Source organism: Haemaphysalis longicornis, unplaced genomic scaffold, assembly GCF_048455015.1.
Source record: "Haemaphysalis longicornis isolate Haplotype H1 unplaced genomic scaffold, Haemaphysalis longicornis Haplotype H1 scaffold_9, whole genome shotgun sequence".
Classification (NCBI taxonomy): Eukaryota; Metazoa; Arthropoda; class Arachnida; order Ixodida; family Ixodidae; genus Haemaphysalis; species Haemaphysalis longicornis.
Window position 1 is genome coordinate 55,874,662 of NW_027526460.1, and position 13,831 is coordinate 55,888,492.

At 45.7% G+C, this 13,831-nt stretch overlaps 1 protein-coding gene across 3 annotated transcripts in view; it reads right to left on the reverse strand.

Moving 5' to 3' along the window:
- The window catches only part of LOC144153672 (uncharacterized), a 46,512-nt gene extending 35,105 nt beyond the window's left edge, over positions 1–11,407 (reverse strand). For 2 of the 3 annotated variants that reach the window (XM_077685332.1, XM_077685333.1), the window contains exons 1-5: positions 11,265–11,398; positions 6,919–7,026; positions 4,541–4,593; positions 1,747–1,812; positions 970–1,002 (exon numbers count right to left, since the gene is read on the reverse strand). In XM_077685332.1, coding sequence (XP_077541458.1) covers positions 970–1,002; positions 1,747–1,812; positions 4,541–4,593; positions 6,919–7,000 — 234 coding nt within the window. In that variant the 5' untranslated portion in view covers positions 7,001–7,026; positions 11,265–11,398. Of the gene's footprint in view, positions 1–969; positions 1,003–1,746; positions 1,813–4,540; positions 4,594–6,918; positions 7,027–11,264 lie in introns of all 3 variants that reach the window. The other variant, XM_077685331.1, reaches the window with a different exon arrangement.
- Positions 11,408–13,831: the final 2,424 nt, after the last annotated feature.

Here is a 13,831-nt window from a genome sequence, read left to right on the forward strand (position 1 = left end):
GAGAGGGCCCTCGCGATAAAGAGAACAAGATCCATGCCAACATCGGAATATGTAGACGTTTGATTTGTTTGTTAATGGGGATATGCAGTATGCGGCACCCCATTCACAACGTATTACAGGTAAATGCGCAGCTACCAACGGAAATTCCATAATACCCACTACTGTTATCACCAGTGGGGGCACCTTTTCGGTGATCTATTTGTCGATATTTTATGTACAGTCATCCACTGTTTAAGCTTAAGCAACGCTTTACTCATGCCATGGTGTAATGTAATTTAGTCGCAACTGCTGCATCTCTCTCAGATTTGAGGGGGAATTTAAGTCCTCCACATTCGTCTGAACGATTTTTCGCTAGACATTTCGACGTATTTCACGCTAAAATCGAATCGAATGTTCAAGCTAAGTCTGTGGACGACTGCACCTGAGTACTCCTTGCCAGCTACTGCTAGAAAAACATTTGACACTCTTTTACGCTGCAGACAAATACATCTGCGTGTTCTGGCCCAACCACTCTGCGCCCGAATGAATCCGAAGCGGAGCTACAATTTCCACAGAAGCAAGCAATTTCGTCACCCAAGCTTAAATAATTCTGAAGAAAACCCTCACCAAGTTCAACGAACCCACACTTTTGAAGTTTTCTGCACAGGCTTGTGAAATTGTCGTATTTTTCACGAAGCAATATTTTTTTCGGTTAATATGATTGCCGAAGGTTCAAATTCAAATTTTGTCCAACTTAAGCTATGAATTCTAAAAATACGACATGAGATATAAATGCCTGAGCAGCCTAACCTGGACCAACTCGTCTACTTGAATGCGTGAGAACGTTCGCTATTGACACTGGACGTGCAGTTAGCCGTCTCAATTGAATGCGAAAGCGTGATTGTGCGGCGTAAGGTAGTCCAGTTTCACTTAGGTATTTCGGTGGAACGAAACTAAAATAATATGCTACATTACGCTTGGGTCACTTACAATTCCGTAGCTGCCCAGCACGCATCGGAGACCCTGCAACCAAAAAGAAAAAATAAAGAAAATAGATAAATACATCAAAGGGGACTCAAGCAACTGGACCAGTTGATGCTTGTCAGAGTTGAGAAAAGGGAGAAAAAACAGGAGCGCGATACAAAATAGCAAGACAAACAAATCAATCAAATGTTTTGGGCCGACACTTTAGGCTGAGTCCAGCCTTACTGAAACGATCGAGCCATTTATAAACTAGATTTATTCGCGCAAGTCCGAAGTTCCAGAAAGTGCACTAATACTTGTACAACCGAAATTCGAAAGAGTTTTGAGTGCAAGACCGACTCGCCATTGGACAGCCTGCAGTGTGGAACCAAGAGGACCAATCGCACAGTGAAAGTATCAATCACACGGATGCACGAGGCCTCAGGTCAACCAGTCTCACGCAGTCTTGAAAGAGCTCAGGCAGATGCAGTCTCAACGCCTCAAGCTCACGTTGTCTCAAGCGAGCTCAGGCTCACTCAGCTCAAACTCCACACTCGCCTCACCCTTACTGAGACAAACTCACGGTGAGCTTTAGCCCAAATGAAACTGAGTGAGAGGACTACACAGCCTACACAGCCCTGGATCTGCGAGTGAGCTTATCCCGACCTTACGTGAGCCGTGACCCTTAATTACCCGCTTGGAGCACACACTCTTTTAAGAAGAAGAGGGGTCACGTGACCCGTTTGTTATTCGATAAACGTAGTAAGCTGGGTCACTTTTGAGGAACTGATATTCTTGCCTCACCTCTCTGAACTTCCGCATACTCGTTCCTCTGGCGCGTTCGTGACAGTTTTGGTATTCCGTCGCTTTCTGAAACGGAAAACAGACAGAAGAGACACAGCTTGACCAAGTACAGTTCCCTCTGAGGTAGGGCTTTCTTTCCGTCATATTATAGTAATGGCAATCGGCAGCAGCTATTACTATTATTAGAGAGCCTTAGCAGTCCGTCCGTTCCGTTCGTTACGTTGCTACCGGGTGGACCGGGACCGGTTTGCGCCTGCGCGCGCGGAAGAGTGAGGAGGAAGGGCGAGGAGGCGCGGGCATGGCGAAGGCAGGCGCGCGGAACTAATCCCCCTACCGTGACGAATGTCCAAGTGCCCAGACGGGTCCCGGTAAACACGCTAGCTACGTACGCGACGGAACGGACGGACTGCTACCGCTATCTGTACGGGAGTCCCTGGTGCAACGTCACAGTCTTTATACTATTGGCAGAACAGCGGTGTGCTATTCGATCTCTGGGCAATTTCGGCCCTTACCTGGAAATGAAACTCCTAGTAGTGCTCGGCAGGCACTACTAGGAGTTTTCATAAGTTTCTAGGGGTTTACAGAAACTCGTACTCAGTTTTACGAGTTTTTTCAATCGGGTTCGAAAAAAATCGTAAACATGGGAATCAGTAGGACTTGATTGCTGGCTAGTTGGTTCATGTTGTACGAAGGAATAAGTTTGCGCCAAAGACGAGGACGAAGAGACGAGAGGACAAGACGAGCGCAACTTCCAACTTTATTTTGCATGAAATAACAACACACATATATACTGAAGTAAAATGGAGAGACGAGCTAGTTGGTGAACATCCATGAGTGAAACTTAAGCGCAAACAGACACAGGAACGAAAAAGGGAAACGGCACCAGCGTTGGTGTCGTTTCCCTTTTTTCGTCCCTGTGTCTGTTTGCGCTTAAGTTTCACTCATGCACATATATACCTCCCACCGGTGTTACCCTCTTTCCTATCACAAGGTGCACCATACGATAAGGCGTAACAAGAATCACAAGTCAAATCCAACAAACAAAACAAAACAATTCGATAAAACGGCGTAACCAAACAGTATGCGCCAGATAACAGATACTGTGTACGTCTTCCACAATAAACATGTGTCGCACTTGAAATCAAAGATGAACGAATAAAATCAGAGCCAAGAGGGCGTAAAAACACTAAGAATAAAATGATAACATGATAACACGGGTGGAAGAACACGAAGTGAAGAACAACACAGCTCGCGTTCCGAGACTTACGAGAAGCTAAAACGAATCACACTTCGAGCCTACACAAGGTTTTTAGCATTAACACGTGTCAACCCTAAAACCAAGGATGAAACAGACAGAAGAGCATAAAGCATAAGAACATAAGCACAGAAATATAAAGCATAAGAACAGAAAAGCATAAAATCGGAGCCAAAAGACACAAAAACGCTAAAGATAGAACAATAACGTGGGTGGGATGGGAGAATGGAAGTGCTGACCAACACAGAGTGTGCGTTGCCAACATTTAACAAAAGCCTAAAAATATCGAAGTCTTTTAAACATGACCTTCTAAGAAGGCTAATACAGTGGGTAGGAGGCTTACCGACGGAGTGCTGACTCAATCTTCCCCAAAGTCTCTAGGCTTCAATAATTTCTCTCTGTGTTTCATCTTTAGCTCGAGCAGGGAAATTCGGTATCTGCAAGCTTGCGAACGCACCCGCAGGTTTTACAATGCATAGCCAGATGCCACCCCCCCCCCCTCCCCCCGATTTATTTTTAACAGAAAGATTGTGCTCCCACGCTCTCTCATTAAAGCAGCGCCCAGCTTGACCGATGCATACCCTTTTGCTGGCTACTTTTTTAATGTTGTGCGACACTCTGTGGATGTAAGGCATGACGTGCGGATTCTTGCTTTTATCTTTCTGCTGTTCCTTTAAGCCTCGGAAACGCGAGTAAGTCTCGGGTAATTGTCGGAAACGAGTAAGTCTCGGAAACGCGAGCTTTGTTGTTCTTAACTTCGTGTTCTTCTACTCGTGTTGTCATGTTATCATTTTATTCTTAGTGATTTTATGCCCTTTTGGCTCTGATTTTATTCGTTCAACTTTGATTTCAAGTGCGACACGTGTTTACAGTGGAAGACGTACACAGTCTAAGTAGTATCTGTTATCTGGTGTATACTGTTTGATTACGCCGTTTTATCGAATTTTTTTTTTTTTTGTTATTGTTGGATTTGACTTGTGATCCTTGTTACGCCTTATCGGGTGGTCCAACTGGTGATAGGAAAGAGGGTAATACCGGGGGTAAGTATATATGTGTGTTGCTATTTCATGCAAAATAAAGTTGAAAGTTGCGCTTGTCTTGTCCTCTCGTCTCTTCGTCCTCGTCTTCGGCGCAAACTTATTCCTTCGTGCATGGGTAATCACAACGGCAGAACTATTTCCTAGTTTTTGGGGCTTTTTTTGGGCCAATTAGTGTAAATTTTTCCTGGGACCGTCCTTCCCCTTTCTTTCGCAAGTATTTAGCATGGCACTTAGCAGACTTATTTCCTTGGCGGAAGTCCGATCCTAGCCTTCCTCCTCTATTTGGGAATCATTGGGAGGATGTTCCACCCTGGGGGAATGTTGTCTGAAAATGAAAAACTGCGTAACAATTTAAAATAAAAAATAAAACATAGTTTATAATGAAAAGTTACATACATAGCACCAAACCAAAACAAGAATTCAGGGTAACGCCGGGTGTAAATATCTCGACTTCTCCATGACTCTCGTAAAGGTTTCACAAAATTGAAATGGTGCTTACCTCCTCTGGTAGCGTCGCCACCATGCATTCACGCCACTCCTCGAACCGTTGGCCTGGGAAATCGACCGAAAGAAGTATACCTCGCATGGGGAGAGCAATGCCAAAAAAGAGCGAGTAACGGAAAAGTGCGAAAAAACCAGCGCAGGATATGGAGCAAGATGGGAACACGGGATCTGTGTTGCACATGTGGTTAATGGTAACCTACAAAGAGCATTACATAACATTCCCCTGCAACACACTTTTAAACTTCTTCCAAAATCTTAAATTCTTCTCGAACGTATATAGTAGAGAAAAGGCACGCCCGGCACTTAGATTATGTTGTTACAAAGCAGTTTAGTCCGTCAGGCTTTAGAACCAATCTCAATATATTTATTCTCTTTCGCGCTCAGGTCACAGTTCGCGAGCTTGAGTGACGTCCCTCAATTCATATTGCGGTTCTTTGCAGGATTCCTTTCATCTGCGGCAATAAGCGCATTCGGGAGCCACTCAAAAGAAAACTGTCACTAAAGCAAAGCAGACTTTAAGAACAGGTGTCTGCTTATACGAGTAAATCACGCAATACCACCCCCCCCCTCCCCCCACCGATAACTATGGCGTTATGAGGGCATGTTTGCAAGAAGGAAAGAGTCAAAGCGTTTGCCGGCAGTAATGCAGGTGCCTTTTAGCAGTACCAAACGTCCTGACATTGATTTTGCTACTCAGACATCTGTCCTATTTTAATCATGTTTATTATTATTTTATTTTTTTATGGTAAACATGTACAGTATTTGTCAAAATTTTCTAGGCCAAGCCAAAAGTACGTAGGCAGCAATAAAATCAGTGTACAAGCTTACGTCTCGAGCGAGGCTGAGACCTTTTATGCCGGAAAGCTAGAGAAAACACCTATCTTTCTTAACACCTACTGTGATAAAATATTTTTGTCACATTTGGAGGTAAAGCTTATTCTTTCAATTGTTAGTGGTCCAGAAGGCTTAGGATTGGCCCAGAAAATTTTGACAAAGAGTGTACGTGCTATTGAAGTTCGCAGTCCCCTATACTATATCGCGACATGCGGTTGTCTTTAGGCGCTGTGGTTCGGCTGGGATGGCACGCGCTAGAACGTTCTCTCTGTCCGTCCGTCCCTCTATTAAGCATCCCGGCAAAACTTTTCCAAACTGCTAAATCTTGGAGCATACTTCATACCTGTCAACACTGTTGAGGGAAAAAAAAGAACATTAGGTATATTTGAGGCAAAACATCAATGCCCAACTGGCACTCGCAGAGTTATTTTAATTGAAAATAAATGTCTGCTTGATATTTGCGATATAGTAATAAAGAGTAGGCTCTGAAAGCAATAATTTGACTAGCAAATACAAGAAGAGCTCATTGACCTCGTGGTGCTCTCACAAGTTCAACAGTAACAAAATGGTTCCAGTATAGAGAGCTTAAGCCGTGGAACGCGGGAAAATTGAGTTAACCTTAACAAACTTCCTCCGTGTTTATCGTGGGAGGAGCGAAAAAGGAGGGGATGAGGGGATGAGGGGATGAGGCAGGGCAGTGAAAAGGGTAAAAAAAAAACGCGCAGAAAGCTGGAACGCAGTAGAAAGACAACCACAAGCGTAGGCTCTGTTGAGACCAGTTCAGACTACCAACGTAAAAGCCATATCGTGACCTATGAGCGTAAAAAAACGCCGTGTCACGATCGGATGGCTGAGACGTGAAATTACGTCATTATTTAAAGCTATTAGGACAGTTGCGGCGACAGTCTGAACCCGGCCTTAGGAAAAAAAATTCGTCAAGTACGGTGGTACTCCTTCAGCGGTAGATAGCCTGTCTTGGCACTTAAATAAAAAGAATGGCTATTTTTATATATTAACTGTATTCTTTTTTTGTAGTTCATGGCTCCTGCTTTTCCCTTCCCCATTCCTTCTCGTCCCGTTGTGACATTACGCAGGTGCGCGTGTGCATGTGTTGTCCCTTCCAATAAAATTTCTTTTCGTTGTTCTTCAGTGCTTTTGGTTGTCTTTCTACTGCGTCCCTTTTTTCTGCGCTGTTTTTTCTAGCAATGAGTACCCAACTAGCCCAAAGGCCTTGGTGTATATGTAGAGAGAAGGGAGGCATTTACGTGGCAGGGACGGCAGCAGACGATCGTCTTTCGACATTTGCAGCCAAGTGAACAGATAAGGGGCCATTTTTGTGTTCTTTGCTTTCTTTATTGCACGTTACTTTACCACAACTTAACGTCGGCAGCTTCAAGTAGAGTTACGGAGAAGTCACCAGACATGTGAGGCTTTTCAGAAATCGTTCTGCTACGACTGGCTACACCCATGGTTGACACGACGTTTCCGCTGCAAGCTGCAAAACGTCAGAGTAGGAAAGTATAACGTGCGCATACGTACGCCTGTTTGACACCTTTCGTTCCGAGACAGCCCCAGACAGCAGGCAAACGACGGCCAGGCATAGCAGCAGAGCAGCCTTCATAGTTGAGACCTTGGCGATAGTCTGAGCTGCGCACGGTCGAGCAAAAAAGTCGTTTTTTGTTGTTGTTGTTGCGCCATTTTGCCACAGGATATAAAAAGGAAACAATGGACAAAATAGGACAGAGGTACGACACAGAAGGAAACAAAAAAGAGCACAATTATGCGGATGCACTACAGGAAACTATAGAGTCCAGTTTCAGAAATGAATTCCAGCAGTTTCATGTAAAGGGGGCCGTGCATCCACCGATGAATATCGGGAGGACGGCCTGGGCAATGTCCTTTGGCCGCCATGTGTCGAGCTCGGGCAGCTTTAGACACGTCTCCAGGAAGGGTTCCGATGTCGCCTCAGCAACAGGGACAGGGCAGTAGGGACAGCCCGGGGAGGGATCCGTAACATCTTCAAGTCCACGTTGCTCGCACAGCAGGCATCAGTGCAACGCCCAGGGGGATTCTCCGCGAACTCTTCACGGTGGGTTAATTAAGCCTCCAGAAAAGTCAGACCCACGTGGAGGGAGAAGGGAACGCGTGGAGCGCCGAAGAATATCTTTTTCGGTGAGTAGGGTGTACTCTATGTGACAGCTGCAGAAACGGAAGCGGGTACACTACTTGCAGCGGATGAGCGGCCTCGCCGGCGAGAGAATGTGCGGTCGTGCGCCGGCGGTTCCAGAGGACGTGAACAGGGCACGGGAATGATTGGAGTATCTGGTGCACCTCGCATGTAACACATCCCGCCTGAGCTCTCGAGCAGCCTGGGCGGAATCCGTGTATAATACTAAGCACGGTTGCGGGGCAGCGCAGAACTCAGAAGCTAAAGCACACAGGCCAACACAGAAGGAAGTAGCGCCTCCGTGAAATACGTGCATGTCTGGTTGATGGATGGCATTCTGGGGCAGACAAAACTTGTGTGGATTATGCCGTCGTCTACCCCTCCGTCAACATGCGCTTGAAGGCCCTCTGGCGAGTCAAAAGGGAGCGGTCGGTTGGCCGGTTCACTTGATGGTGAACAGGGGCGCGCAGCCAGAAATGTTGTTCGGGGAAGGAGGGGGGGGGGGGGGGGAAGGGGGGGGGGGGGGCTCAGATTACACCTCAACCTCCTCCGTTTGATTTTTCAAGAGATTAAAATATCAATAATAAATACATAACTATCAACTGATACTATACGTAACTATGAACTGAAAATGCATAACAATTAACTGTCAAGAGCAAGGAAAACAAAATATTTCAGTAAGACTTTTGTTCGCATGTTTCGAAAATTGTGGAAGAATTTGCTTCCCTGCTTGCACTTTCCTGTTTTGTCTACATAAGAAGAAATAGCACTTAGCGAAATATGGAAATGTAGAGCAAATATAAACATATATTTAACAAACAGGAAAGCAAAAAACATTGAAATAAAGAATTAATTTATTCATGACTAACAAAGCACGCAACGGAAATTAAAAACCTGAAAAGCACGAAACAAACATCTTGGACAACATGGGGTTGGCCGTTTTATTTTGTCGGGGAATTTATTTGCAAAACTCATTGTAACTTGGGTTGAGTTGTTTTTCAAAATTAGCATCTCAGAGTCTCCCTCTTTTCAAGGGTCCAATTTTCAGTTTCTTTTTCTTGTTTCCGCTGCACTCAAGACGAAGGGAAAGTTTCAAGAAATTATCTTTAAGACCGACCTCCGACCTCGGTTTTGTGCAGGGAAGATAATCGTCAAGGCGACCTTCTTTCCTAAACTGCGAGGTTAGCCGTGTTGTGGAAAGAGGAAAAGTAGCGAGGATATAGGAAAGAAGACAGTCTGAATAAATGGAATGCGCGAACTGTACGTCGGCCTTTAACGAGTGGTGCTGTTGGAAAATTTTTATAAAGAAACTGAAGTAACTGTAACGGCAGTTCCTGTTACAGTTACTGCGTAAATGTAACAGAGTGACGGTTACAAGTTCCTCTTTCTCAGGGGTAACTCGTTACAGTTACAAGTTACCGTAAAAAGTAACTATTGCCAGAAACGCGTTACGATTAACCAGTTATACTGCCCAAGAGTGCTTACAACCCACCCTCCTCTCTATCTTTCTACACACCAGTGCCAGCATGCATGCATACGAACCTAACAAACGTCCGCAGACTCCTCAAATAAAAGGGCGCTTTGATCGATCATTATGCCATTCCGTGCTCCGGAGCTGCTGAGGGGCATCTGTAAAGCTATTCAGGAAGGCAACGCAGCAAAAATGCGCCGTTCCTTAACTGCAAATGGATGCCTTTCGACTAATAATTGCCTTGGCCTCTCAGTAACTCGCATGCGCCCTTTTTTAATGCGAAAGAGTTAACTGGATCACTGAGCGAAAAAGCCGGCGTCGGTGTCGGTACCGGAAGCTGAGGAGCGGCAACCACGTGACGGCGGAACGTTCCACAGCACGAGTGAATTCGCCCTAATAAAAGCACAAGTAAAGGACCGCGTTACTAGACATCGCCCGGGCCTGCGCAGAGCGACGTATAGGAAGTGGAGAGTGGCTGTGAGTGCGGCGTTCGGCGACAGTGGCGCTTCACCTCAAGAACCGCAGCGATGACCTCATAAAGCGGCGCAGCACCTTCCATTACGCGCATCGCCAAACCGGAGGTAGCAGTCAGTGGCGTTCAACTGGACATTATTGATTTCGCTTTCAGAACTCATGAGAAGTGGTTAGGTGTCGTCGAAGATTTTTTTTCTTCTTCTAATTTTCAGTATTTACCCCGTTCTTCTCTCTTTTTTTTTTTTTTTCTACGTTCCGTCACCGTTATCCCTAACCAACGCGAAGATACCCATGCTGCCATATTTCGACGTTTTTTATGCCCCCGAAATTCATTGCTTGCCTCTAAGTTTGTTAATAATTTAATCAGGCGCGACCTAGCCATTTCCTCCAGTCGTTTAACCGTAACCGCTGAAGTATGCAGATGTGTGTAAACAAAATCGCAACTTCTTCGTTCCGTCCACTTGTCTTTCTTTGTACCCGTCCTTTCTGCGATCTGTTTTTATTTTAAGACTAAACTGCTCCATGGCACAAGTAATTCGTTTGCCCCTGCTTTTAGCGCTTAAATGCTGCTTAGAAGGCTTCCCCCCATACATTTGTATAATGCGCAGAAATTATATTGTTGTTACAGTCTGCGCAAATTCACTTCATAGCGTGGGTTCGCTTCTTGTCATCTCTCTCTTTACTTACTAGGGAATTGCATGCTCCAAAGCAAAACCTTTTATCTCGTCTTTTAATCTGGTCCAGACAGCCATTACTGCGTGATAGAGGATGAGCTTTCCAGGAAAAGAGAGGGGGAGGGGGGGAGGGTTTTCATATAGAAAAGTGAGATCACGGGGAAGTGAAACGTCCTATGTCTTTTTAATTGCAGATTCTCGTTGGCCAAAACAATGAAATCCACCCTCCCCGTGCACCCTATTATCTTTCCTTTCTACACGTCTCCCGCCGTCTACGCTGCTTTCATCTCGCTACGAAGGGTGAAGCACAAAGCAAAGGATGCTTATGATGGCCGTGCAGCAGTTTCGCATGAGAGCTTCTCAAATATTCGCATTGTGGTCCCTCGTTAGCGACGTCCCGGCGCTCGCTCACGTCTCCTGGATAAATGCTCCCGAGAAGGCAGTTCTTGCGAGCGATAGCAAGTCGGAGTGTAGTACGGGAACACACACAACGGGTCCATTGTGTCAGCGAGAATTCTTTCGCAGCAACGGGTTAGCCTTGACTTTCCAGTAATTGTGCGCGAGGAGTTTTTAATTACCGTGGTCGCTGTTATGCACAGATGACGGCTTCATGGCAACACTTTACAATTCGGCAATGCTGTATGCGCACAGATGACGGCTTCAAGGCAACAATTAGGCAATTCTGTATGTGCACATGTTAGAATACATGCCATACTGTTCACTGAGCACACATATGCTCCAGCAGGAATCCTTTCTAATGTAAATTTTTACACCTCGTTTATTCTTAAGAAAGCCACCGTACTGTACCCTTATTTATAAGTTTGGAGTAGCGAGCTTCTCTCTTGTTTAGAGCTAACCTCTCCCATAAATCAATATTTCTCTCACACTCTCTCTCTCCCAGCAACGCTCTTGTATAGTTCGTGCACGAGTCCAGTTTGAATGTCGCGTTCGATTGAGACAACCACATTTACATGTACACCAAAGAAATCGGAACATGCACATTTAGGCGCACTTTGAATTAGGCGGTCCGCATTAATCAAAACAGTATCCATTCATTAACAGCAGGTTAACAGATGCCTCTTGACAACTGCGAACTCACCTAATTTGTCTGGATCTGCTCCTTCAAGCCGAGTGTCCTTCAGTCTTCCTGATTACGGTGAACCTTCGAGCGCGCGCTGTGGCCTGTACGGTGACACGTTTGCTTGCAAGCACGAGCAACCAACACCCCTGGAGTTATCTTTGCAGACGCGACCCGAGGAGAGGAGCTAGTCCACTGTCGACAAGACTACTCTTCAAGCAGCGTGTTATTTCTATTCATTATTTTCGCTGTTTTTAGTTGGCTCAGCGGTACGAGCCGACGACTCGAGCCAATCTTATCCCGTGGCACACACAAAAAAAAAGTTGCTGAAGCTTTTGAAGGCACCCCGCAGCGTCAAGATTGCTGCTTTCTACTATATTTGCCACTGTTTTTTTTTTGGGGGGGGGGGGAGGGGGGGGGGGACATTGAGAAAGAGAAAGCATGAAGTTGGACTGCTCTCTCTTTAAGATACAGCCAGCCGATACCGCCATGACCACTTCGAGTGCTGTTGGCACGTTCTTCGCAAGGATTCCAAAAATGGGAGTTATGTAGCTGTTCCGTGAGCTATATTGCCCAGCAATCCAAAATAACGAGTTAGAGAAAACTTCCGAGCTCGTAAACAGATACGGCGAAGCTGGGCGATGCATGGAGAGATCTATATTGGAAGGGGCAGAGGACAAAAAAAAAAAAAAAAATGACGTTCGCAAGATGAACTCTGAAGTCACGAATGGCTTCATTACTGAAACACACCGAGACCGACAGGTGCACTTTTTCTCAAAATTTTCTAGGCCTTCTGTGGCCTTCTGGACCACAAAGAATTCAAAGAATATGCTTTACATTTAAGCGTGACAATAATATTTTATGGCAGTAAGAAAGAAGGCGTTTTCTCTACCTTTACGGCTTAAAACGTTTGAGCATCGCTGGCGACGTAAGCTTGCACACTGAATTTTTTTTAGCCCTGCGCATTTCCGCCTTGACCTAGAAAATTTTGACGAAGACTGTACATATTCACCTAAACTACACGCTCTTGATTGCATACTTTGGGGGTGTAAACTTTGTGACGCAGAACACGAAACCAGATGCGAGTGAATATACGACTAGTTCACTGAAATGTCAGATAGGCACAAAAAGACGTGCATTTGTAGGATTTTGATAAATAGGAAAGCGGGATTCCCTCTCGTACGCACACGTATTTCTAAGTTTAAAAGATTGGGATCAAATTCAGAGTATGGGATGCACTGGCGAATACAAGGAATGCTCAAATTACGCCTAAGGCCGCGCGGGTTCAGACTGCTGTCGCAGCTGTCGTAATATCTTTAAATAATGACGTCATAGGACGTTTCAGCCAACTGAACTGCGTGAAACGCCATTTCTTAACGATATGGCTGTTACGTCGGTAGTCTTAACATAGCATAATAAGTGGTTTCAGCATTCCAATAATAGACTACCACCTGCACAATGATCGCAGCGTTAGCCAAAATAATGGAAAGCGTCTGCGTGCATCAAAAAAATTAACGCGATCAGCGCGGTCGAATCGAGTCATTTGAGAAGGTATCGTGCCGTGCGTGACCGACTCGTGACGAACAAGTAGTCCGGAACGAGATGTTGGGCAAATGGTTCCACCCGGGAACGCACTTTGGTCCTCTCGAATTACCCACTTCCGTCCATCTTTTGAAGTTTCCTAATGGCTCGTTGTATAGAAGGTGACTGTTACGAAACGGACGCTGTGGGCGCTTCGTTCGCTCATTTGCCTAGTTTGCGTGACGGAAACACTTCCGCTTGCTGACGCCTGTAACATCGTCTGCGCACGCGAAACGGGGCGGCTGAGCTGCTGTTACAGAAGCGTGTTCAAGGTCAGGGTCGTGTATCTTTTTAGTGCTGGAATATTTATTCTGGCAAGGCAAATCAGCCCGCTTGTAACAGTCCGTTTATGACAGATGCGTCACTACTGACGTGAAAACAAGGGCGCCGGCAAACGTCGCGATGTGGTCCTTCTGAATTCCCTGTAATACGTAGCAGCAGGAAGATGTGACATGGCGCCTAATGCTGTCAGTTAGGCTTAACTATTGCGGAGGGAAGCGGAAACTTGAGTAAAAAATCAGACGGCAGATATATACATTATCCTGGGAAGTAATTATTTATGCAATGTTGGAAACGCACACACGCTCAGAGAGAGAGAGAGAGAGAGAGAGAGAGAGAGAGAGAGAGAGAGAGAGAGAGAGAGAGAGAGAGAGAGAGAGAGAGAGAGAGAGAGAGAGAGAGAGAGCTCCTTGCAGCAATCCATATCCGGGTCATTATCAGGTATAATGCCGTCCAGCTTCCGTCAACGGGGTGACGCTCAAGCCAGTGCGCACTGATCCCCAATTCGGACACCCAAACAGACCTGTTTGGAGGGCAGGTTGTCGGGGAACGTTCTGGACGTTCACCTTATTTTGATGTTCACTAAGACATTTACTAAGTCTGGACATTTCCGGAGCATGTGCACAAGATCACTTGTAGGCCACAAAGATGTCATTTTGTCGGTTCCCATCGTGTATAGGCACCGGACAGTGAAGTTTGCGCGCGACTGCAGCGCCATCTCTCGCCGC